Source organism: Amborella trichopoda, chromosome 12 (genome assembly GCF_054954075.1).
Source record: "Amborella trichopoda isolate Santa Cruz 75 chromosome 12, AtrichopodaSantaCruz75HAP2 v2.0, whole genome shotgun sequence".
Taxonomy (NCBI): Eukaryota; Viridiplantae; Streptophyta; class Magnoliopsida; order Amborellales; family Amborellaceae; genus Amborella; species Amborella trichopoda.
This window is the reverse complement of record NC_142347.1, coordinates 46165067-46175311: the sequence shown is the minus strand read 5'-3', so window position 1 is coordinate 46175311 and position 10245 is coordinate 46165067. Positions and strand designations below refer to the sequence as shown.

The 10245-nt window shown below is 35.2% G+C and overlaps 1 protein-coding gene across 1 annotated transcript; it reads left to right on the top strand.

Annotated features, from left to right (window-relative positions):
- Nucleotides 1-6463: 6463 nt before the first annotated feature.
- Nucleotides 6464-9022, top strand: MYB36 (myb domain protein 36). The gene is made up of 3 exons (XM_006845529.3): nt 6464-7126; nt 7932-8061; nt 8180-9022. The coding sequence occupies exons 1-3, from the start codon at nt 6991-6993 to the stop codon at nt 8904-8906; spliced, it is 993 nt and encodes a 330-aa protein (XP_006845592.1). The 5' UTR covers nt 6464-6990; the 3' UTR covers nt 8907-9022.
- The last annotated feature ends 1223 nt before the right edge of the window (nt 9023-10245 follow it).

Below are 10245 nucleotides of genomic sequence, written 5' to 3'. Positions count from 1 at the left end.
ATTTAAATAAAAAGCTTTTCACCAAACCCTCCAAATAGAGAGAGAGAGAGACTTTTTAAGAGTCTCAATGGGAGTGACGTAGTTTGTGGACATTATCTCAAGTCAATGGCCAAAGAAAGGGAAGAATGAGTTTTCTCTATGTTTTGGCTAAGTATGGACCTTATTAAAATGGGTAATACATGCATAATGTGATAGGCGTCATTAAAAAGAGGTCAGAGGAGTCCAAAGCACAGGCTTACGCTCCATGACATGACCTTTTGTATGGAAGTGTGGGTGTTTCAGGTGAAACTTTAGTTAGTTTTATTTATCTTTGTATATCTCCCTTTTTTTTTTTTTGATAAGATTATGAAGGAATGGAACCTAAGACGTAGTGCCATGACAAGAAGTTCCAAAGCATGGGTAAGTAGCCCATTAGGAATTTGAGAGTTCCAAAGCATGGTTAAGTAGCCCAAGAACAATAAGTTCCATCTTATCCTTGATTATTAGTACTCTCAATTTCATTGGAAGACGAGATTAGAGAGAAATCGCTTAAAGGTTTTTTTTTTTTAAAAAGAAGAGTACAATGTAAAAAGTTCGAGAAGGACCAATGAATAATACATAAAGAATGTGTTTCAAGACATTATAGGTTCTAGAAAACAGGAATGTCATTTAATTCATAAAAAGACCCATTGATTCTTGTCGATTTTACTCAGTAATATTGAATTAGAAGTTCTAGGTTAGACTAGGACTCGCCCGAGTTACTCATACTTGACAAGCTACCGATTGCAAACAAATCATTCTACTACTATTTTTTAAAAGCAATTAAGTTTATCAGCCCTGACTCGGGATTCGGATCCTAATGAGTCCCGAATCAACTCATGCCACCCTTGAGACCCCAAAACACCGTCAAACATTACTAGAAAACAAATGTCACAAACACACCCACATTGTTATCTTCAATAATGCATACAGTAAATGAATGATCCACAAAATCACCAGCCATTCCATTCAATCACTCACCATCTCTCTCAATGGCCAAAATACCTTCACCTTTCCCTTTCCATAATAAAAAAGATGCAACATTGTCTTTGAAAGGAGCCCCATACCTTTCACAAAAAGAAAGTCATAAATAAAACTAGGCCAATAGGCACCTAAAATAAACCCAAATTAAGCTTGTTTAATAACCACATAAGAATATAAACCTAACTTGGTCTATAAACAATAACCAACATAAATGCCATAGTTTAGGGCCTCAGACTCCTATATATTGTGAAAGAATTTGTTGTACCTTTCCCTCATTGGATTCGATTTAAAAGTCTCTGTCTTGGGCCTCTTGGCCCAATAGAAAAATGATGATTATAAGGTAAAGGTTTTGAAATAGTAAAAAAAAAAGGTCTTTTTGGGTAAACATTATTAAACCAAGGCACTTGATTTGAATACTGATTTTCAATGAGATGGAAATAAAACCCTAGAGTACGAGGCCATGCAAAATGGTACAGTCAAATCTTGTGACGTATATCTGTTTTAGAAACTCTGTTTAATTCAATTGTGTATGAACTTATTTCTAAGGAGAGTCAATGGGAACAAAAAAAAATTGAAAGTATTTATGTCTTTGAATTTCGAAAAGTGTTGTCCTCGCCTTTCTTTGAAAGACGGAAAAAAAAAAGAAAAAGGATTCATTGTAAAGTTAGATAAGGAAGGTTGTGGTTTCTATAAGGTTCTAACGTTAAACAATCCAATGAAGGCGCACCTCCAAATTTTATAGTAGTATGTAATTTTGGTGCGTAAAAAAATCTAAAGTTTATTTGGAAATTTATTTTTATATTTAATTATAAAATTTTAAACTCAAAAAATAATTAAAATCAAGTAGATCTATAAACATATGAAAATCTTGAAAATGTACTATCTAGATAATGTGTTGCAAGATACATATTCCAGATACTCAAAATTTTTTTTTTTTTTTTATCGAGAGAGTAGAAATAAACCATGGTCATTTGGGAGCATAGTATTTGTGCACATTTCAAAATATGTAACCAACCTCTTTTTTTCTTTTCTTTTTGCTTTTTCTTTTTTTTGTTGGGTTTTAAAAGGCTTCGAGACTGGAAATTTCAAACATTTTTTTGTCTTCTGGGGACGTCGTAAAGGGTACGGCTAAGACATAGAGAGGTTTGATAGTGGCTCGACCCTTATAAAAACTCCCTTCATAATTCATCTCGAAAATTGTAATTTGAGTATTGGAAAAACTTTACATCCATCTTCCCCACTTAAACATTATGATTGTCAATAAAAAAAAAAAAAAAAAAAAATTCAAATTTTAAAATAATGTATATTATAACGATTTTTTTGGACTGTCAATTTTTCTAAAAAAATAAATGTTCATAGATATGTAAGATCTTTACCATTTTTTGAGTTTCAAATTTTATTGTCATTATTGAAAATTGATTTTAAAACAATTATTGTCATTGTTGGAAATTGATTTTAAAAAATACTTTCCAAACAAGGATTTGAGGTGAAGCTTTATTTTACTTCCATAAAGTCAAGCTTTACACAAACCTCATACATTAGATTTAAATATTTTAAGAAGCTAAACAATTTCATGCTCTCGAGGGAGTGTAGTGTCTAATTACTCCCTCGGTAAAAGCGAATCTAAGAGTGATTGTAAGCCCTGAATTTTGGAGATATAACTCCAAACCACATGCTAACCTTTGGGGTGGTAATGGGCCGGTTCGCACGACCCGATCCTAAAAATCTAGGGCCTGCGCCATGACCAGCCTGGTTTGGCTTGGCCTGGTCCTGTTTCTTAGCTTTTTCCTTTAGTTTTTTTATGTGATTATATTTGGCCTAACCCGGCTTGCATAAGGCCAGGACTGGGCCTGTGCCAGCCCCATGGGCACTATGGCCAGGGCTTGGCCCATCCCCATCCCTAACTAACGTCAATAAATAAAGTTTTCTAAATTGTACTAATTGAAAAAAAAAAAAAAAAAATCTCAAGGGCGAGATCTGAGTGTTAAAAAAATTGACAAGTGAAATTTTCTCTTTTAAAAATAATGGTTGATGGAAAAATTTCATATTGAAAAAATATCCCCCTAATTAGGTTTCAACTTTAAAGTATATGTTCGTGAAGTTCAGTCCTTCAAAAAATTCAGTTCTAATTCTCATCTATTATTTCTTAGGTCCCCACTTCAAAATCTAATTTGGAAAAAAACAGTTCATTAATTGTCGCCGTCAAATGAGAAATTTCCTTTTCATTTTTCCTTCCCTCGCTTTCAGCGCTGCACCGCCCTCGATTTTGTTCAAATCTCGAACAGTGTGAGATGTTCTCTTTCTGTCTTAAGAGTTGACTAGTAGTCATGGTGATTTGGGTATTTACAAAAGGATAGTTCATTTTCAATAAACAGGGAAAACAACTAAAAAAGCAAACAGATTTTTAGCAATTTGCAACATTGATTCAGGTGCATTTGTTTAATGGATAATTCTTAGGCGGTGCTTATCAGGAGAAGACGGAATTATGCGGCTTTCTAACTGTTCCAGCACAACAAGTAGCTAAGTGGGCATGAATTGAGAGAAGAGATTCTGGGTTTTAAGTAGGAGACAAAGAGAAGAGCCCCATTCTCCTGTTAAATGTCTTCCCTCATGATCTCACTCTCAATCTCTTCTTTATTATATACAACTCTCTCTCTCTACACCTGCGAGTTCTTGATTGAATTATCTTCATGTTCTCACTCTCTCTCTCTCTCTAATTTGTTCTTTAATATCTATAATTCTTTTACGCTAACACACATTCTCTCTCTACCAATATTATCTTGATTAAATTATTCAATAAAAAACACATTGGTGAGAGAGAGAGAGAGAAGGGTAAATATTCGACAATAAATTGGAGACAAAGAGGTTCAAGATAATTCAATAAAAAAACACATGGGTGGAGATGGACGGAAGAGAATAGAAGAGAAGAGAGAGAGAAAATTGTAGATATTCAAGAAGAGATTGGAGAGAGAGGACCGATCTGGCTTCAGAATGGCATGGTCCTGGACTGCTTTCTCCCAAAACCCCCTGTATATTTTTATTTATTTATTTTAAGTCTATGTAATATATTTGTAGCTTTTTTTTAAAATCCCCGCACGATAAACCCGTATTTTAATTTTTATATTATTTTATTCATTTATTAGTATTTTTTAGATCACCAATTCGGACTGATCTAGAAGTACGATCCATGTTGTTTTTCTAGAGATCTGACATAAATTTGTGGGTAAACGGATCCACCCCACTTATCAAGTTTTGAATCACTTTGCTATACATGTAGTGGGTTGGGCCTGATCCATAAAAACAACCTCTAATTTTGCTATATAAGAAAATTTTAAACCATGACAACAAATTTTGACATGTTTGTTAACCTGATTTTCCATGAATTAAAATAGGGTGCGGTTCCTATAAGGTTGTAATCTTAAACAATCTAATTAAGGCACACTTACAAATTTTATCATGTCATGTAATTTTTGTATAAAAAATTCTTAGGATTATCTGAAAATCTATTTTTATATTTAATTATAAAGTTTTAAACTTTAAAAATAGTTAAAATCAAGTAGATCTATAAATATATAAAAATCTTAAAAATGGACAATTTAGATAATGTGTTGCAATATGTATTATTTATTGGTACTCCATCTTTTTTTTTTTTTTCCATAGTCATATATCTCGATGTCAAGTTGATCAATTAGAGGGTTTTTCAATAGTAAAACAGTTTTTTTTGATGGATTTTTGATTTTAAGATCACAACCTCATATAAACTTCTTCCTTAAAATAATGGAAGAGACCATGATCGAGAGAGACCTTCTTTCTTTTTTGACAAAGGGTGGAGAGAGAGGGAGAGTGTGCGAGAGAGTTCTACTCCAAATGCAAGAGAGAGAGAGCATTCTATTTCAATTGCAAGAGGATAATGTCCTTAAAAATTAAATGCAAAAATGCATTTAGAAAATAGATTTATTAATAAGCCCGCATTTTTACATATGCGGGTTTGGCTGCATAGAAACCGGATCCTTTTATGACTCAGCCGACTCATACGAACCGGTGGGACCTCCTCTAAAATCTATCTTGGATTTTTGATAAAAATTTTAGAGATTCATCACCTAAGCCAATTATATATATGAAAAAAAAAAAAAAAAAAAAAAAAAACATTTTTTAGGGATATTATTGGCATCGTACATATTTGATCTGACCCGATGCGTTTTACAGAACGTCCATATTAAAGATGGACGTTGAAGAATGGTAACTCATAGAACACTTTTCCTTTTAAGAATATAATAGGTGTTAGGACAAACTTTGACAAGCTTATCACCTTTTCCATGACTCGAAGTAAACAAGTCCCAACCCTTGTCATTTTACTGTGACAAGACGAAGTGATATGAATCATTTTTTATTATTTTGAAGAGATTGGGTACTTGGGGTTGGACAATTAATTTGAGAAGTTGTGAAGTGATTCAGCAGGAGCATACTGTCCACTTGCTCCATCGGGTAAAAGCCGAGATCTCTGTTTTTTTATAATCCTAAATTTTGGGATGTAACTTCTTGATTCTAGCCCATAACGTCAATAACAACACATTCGAATCAAACATTCCACTTGCTTGGAAAACAATGCCCCAAGGTCGACTAGGGAATGCCTAATTTTTTAAGGGAAATATTTAAGTGTTAAAAGGAAAAAGTTTATATAAAGTTTTCGAGGCCTTAAACAATCAAAATAATAAGGGATGCCTAAAAAATTTATTAGAAAAAATTGTTTTGATGTTGAAAAACCCTCAAATCCGATCATCTCAACCATCACATACACGAATGTAAAAAAAAAAGGATTTAATTCATCTTGTAATGTATCATCTAGATTGTTAGTTTCAAGGTTTTCAAGCGTTCATAGAATTATTTGATCTACAGTATAGTATTTTTTAAGCTTTAAATTTATAATTAGAGATGAAGATAAATTTTTCAGGCCATTATAAATATTTTTGACACCAAAAAGACATCTTTCGATACTATTTGAAGATATGTCTTACTTTGATTATTTAGGGCCCAAGCGTTATACCAACTATACCCACCTAAAGATATGTGGGTTTTTTTTAAGGGTGATGGTGTATAAGATGCCTACAGTTAAGACACCTCTAAACTTTGCTATAATATGTAGTTCCAGTTTCAAAAACCTTACAAGGGCTTAAAAATCGATGTTAAGTCATAATTATGAAATTTAAAATTTTATGTGCAGATTGAGTAATACATCATGAGGTCGAGATGATCAATGGAAGTGTTTTTCGACGACTTCTGAGCACTATTTCTACCGGTTTTTTTTATAAAATTGCAATTTTATATAAACTTTCTTCTTTTTTTAAAAAATGCATTTCAAATAAAAATATTCCTCAAATACTTTTTTCGTACGAGGGAGTCAATATACAATATGCTCCACGAGGAGCACGACTAAAGAAGAATTTAAGATGTACACTCAATTATCCGTATCACAGAAAGAAAGAAAGAGCCACAAAATAAAACTCCCCTCCATCTTCCCCCTCTCTCTCTCTTTCTAAAGTCTAAAGTCGAAAACCATCGATATTTTATCTCTCTAAAGTCGAAACGAAACCATATATTTCTCTCCGTATAAAGTCCAAACAATTATTTTATTTCTCTCTCTAGAGTCCAAACCCTGTTTAATTAATTTCTCTATCTATCTAGAGTACAAAGCATAATTTTATTTCTCTCTCTAGAGTACAGAGTACAAAGCATAAAATATTTATGTAGAGTCCTAACTTTGTGAACAAAAGGTCAAGTCCAGGTAAACAACCCACAGCAAGTAGGGGAAAGAAAAGCGGAAAAGTCAGCCAGATAGGGTAGGGTACAGGCTCAAAAGTGTGGGACATAGATGTGTACGTAATACTTTTGTCCCCTTGAGCTAAGCCCTCTGCCTATAAAACTTGGTTCATCAAGCCCACGTGAAAGCAAAAGCAGCCTTGCTCTTCCTAAAACTAGTAGAGAGAGAACATGGGGAGGGCTCCTTGCTGCGACAAAGCCAACGTCAAGAAAGGGCCGTGGTCTCCTGAGGAAGATGCAAAGCTCAAGGCTTTTATAGAGCAGCAGGGCACTGGGGGCAACTGGATCGCCTTGCCTCAAAAGATTGGTATTTCTCTCTCTCTCTCTCTCACTCATTTCAGTTTCGGATCCTTTTGTTAGAGAGGGGGCCATGTCTGGAGACTGGTTGGTTTCCTTTGAGAAGAGATGGTGAACTCTTGCATTTCACTATAGATAGATAATCATTCTCTTGCTGTAGGTTTGGGTTTCCTCAATTCAACAGTGAGAGAATCATGCTCTTGCTGTAAGTTTGGGTTTCCTCGATTGACGCGGGAGAAATAGCCATACTCTTTCCCTTTAAGTTTCGGATTCTTTTCACTTGAGTTGAGGGAGAGAGCATTTCTCGACTGTGAGCGCGAGAGTGACTGACTCATTCTTCCGGTTTCCATTGATTTGAGAGAGAAGATTAAGAGTCATGTTTCATAGTTTTTGTCTTTTGATTCTTTTCAATGGATTTGTGTGTGAAAGAGAGCATTGGTTGTCCTGGTCTTTGAGAGAGAGGTGATATTGAGAGAGCTTTGATTGTCCTTAGTATTACAGAGAGACTGAGTCATGCTCTTGCTTTCATAGTCCGTGATTATTTTTATTTCATTTGAGAGAGAGAGAGAGAGCATTGATTGTCTGTCTTAGAGAGAGAGAGAGAGAAAGAGAGCATTGATTTTCCTTGGTATTACAGAGAGAGAGAGAGAGAGAGAGAGAGAGAGAAAGAGAGCATTGATTTTCCTCGGTATTACAGAGAGAGAGAGAGAGAGAGAGAGAGAGAGAGAGAGAGAGAGCATTGGTTATCCTTCGTATTGCTCTGAGAGAGAGAGAGAATTGAATGTCCTTGTATTAACTCGTTTCATTCCTTTCAGGCCTCAAAAGATGTGGCAAGAGTTGCAGGCTGAGATGGCTCAATTACTTGAGACCCAACATCAAGCATGGTGGATTCTCAGAAGAAGAAGACCGAATCATTTGCAGCTTATACATAAGCATAGGTAGCAGGTTGGTGTCCCCAATTACAGAAACAATCCTTCAGGCTCTACACTAGTAAATGTAATTATAGGCATTTAGGTAAATTTTTTCGAATTTGGGCTTTTTTAACTCTGTGATTTTCGAGCAGGTGGTCTATAATTGCAGCTCAATTACCAGGAAGAACTGATAACGATATAAAAAATTATTGGAACACCAAGCTCAAGAAGAAGCTTTTAGGGAGAAGAAAGGAGCAGAATTCAAGAAGAGATTCGAATGCAGATGCGAGGAACTCGCCATTGATGGACTCTTTGAGCACCTCTGCCCTCGAAAGAATGCAACTTCACATACAGTTGCAGAGCCTTCATCACCCTCTCTCTCTCTTAAGCCCCTCGATTTGGCCGAGGTTTCCGCCTCTCTTTGACGGAAACAGCATCGAAAACAACAAAAACACGGCGCGGAATTTCATACCCAATGATTTTGCAGGAAACCTAATTGGAAAACCTCCAAGCAACGGTAAAATCGGTACCGAAACTGATGAGAGAGAGAATTCCACGAATGGGTTATCTTCCCCTCACTCTACTCGCTTCAATGGGGACTTCATCTCTCAGGAAAAGCCGGTTGCGAACTCAGGCATGAGCCTGGAGGCCATTGATGGGTTTTTAATGGAGGAGGGCGAGCTGCAAAATGGAGAAACCAGGGGCTTTTTAGAGAGGGAAACAGATAGAGATGGGCTCGACTGTTTTAGAGAGATGGAGAGTACAAGTGAGAATCTGGCGTTGTGGGTTAACGATTCGGAATCAGGGTCTTTCAATTCATGGGACACTGCGTATATCCTTGGGACAGAGGAGTATGATTTGGAGCATCATCTACAGTAGACACAAGTACTGTTTGTGTGTATAGAAAGGGACACTTGGAGAACTTCAAGGGTCTACGCTTTGGATGTAAAGACTTGAAAGAGAAGAAAAATAATTGTGCTTTTTTTACTGTATTACACTAAGTAATTTTGGTTCTCTCTCTCCATAAGTTTCTAATTCTCTATACCTAAATGAATTGGGGATTTTCTTTCCCATTCATCTCAAAATATCGATTGATTTTTACTTTTCTGAGATCAAGTTTCAGTCAAATATCATAATAAAGGAAAAGCTTACGATGAGGGTTGGATTCACAGTAAAAAAGCAGCCCAAATCTTACCGGGGGTGGCAATGGACCCGGACCTTGCCACCCCTACTTATTGGATATTAAACTTTTACTTTAAAACAAACCCTCAAAGTTAATTTTGACAATTACAAATATGAATGGAGTTTCTCTCTTGCTTCTTATCCTAAAGTGCAGGATTTCACAAAAGAATACATTGTGGAAAAATAAAAATAAAAATAAAAATCTAAAATAAAAAATTCCAAGTCCTTAAGCTTTATTATAGGGCCATCACAGTGGAATAAGGTGATGCAAAAAATCGGATTTGATTCTTGAATCGCCATGCGTCCAATTCCTATTCCCCCACCCGACTCGGGGATTTCTCCAATCTGATCGGGTTGGAGATAAGGAATTAAAAGAAAAGAAAAATTTATCTAAATACCCAAATTGTTTTACAATTTATCTATTTGCAACTATTTCAAGACGGTGGTTTTTATAGGTATTTTGAATTCAAATCAAGAGAGTATTAACTTTTTTTTTCATCTCATATAGATAATTTGGTAATTTCCATAATAAATAAAAAATCAAAGAATAAGAGCAATTTCAGAATTCCTCAAACTTGAATTTGCCTTCCACCCAATCCAGATACGACTCTGGGCTGGCAAGGGGTCTGGCCAGCCCTAGCCCTTTGTTGGCCTTGATCCCCAGGCCAGCCCAACCCGTGCACTAAAAAGCTTTTTTTTTGTTTTTTTTTCTTTTTTCTTTTTTGAGCCTGAAAAGCTTCTTGCAACTCATTTTGCATTTCTTTAAAAGTGTAAGAATTTTCAATTTGGAATTTTTTTTTTTATTTTATGTTGTTTATTATGATTATGATTATTTTATTTTTATTTGGATCTCTAACAAAGGAAAGCCACCTATGCTATGCCATTTAATTGATTTGAGTTCTCTGCTGCTTGCTACTCCCCGAGGCTAAGAAGGGGGTCGAACCTTAAAGCTTTCTCCATCTCCCGCAAAACTTTCACTTTTGTATCGGATTTCTATTCTAAGTGATATGAGTAGGATAAAGATCAATGAGAATAG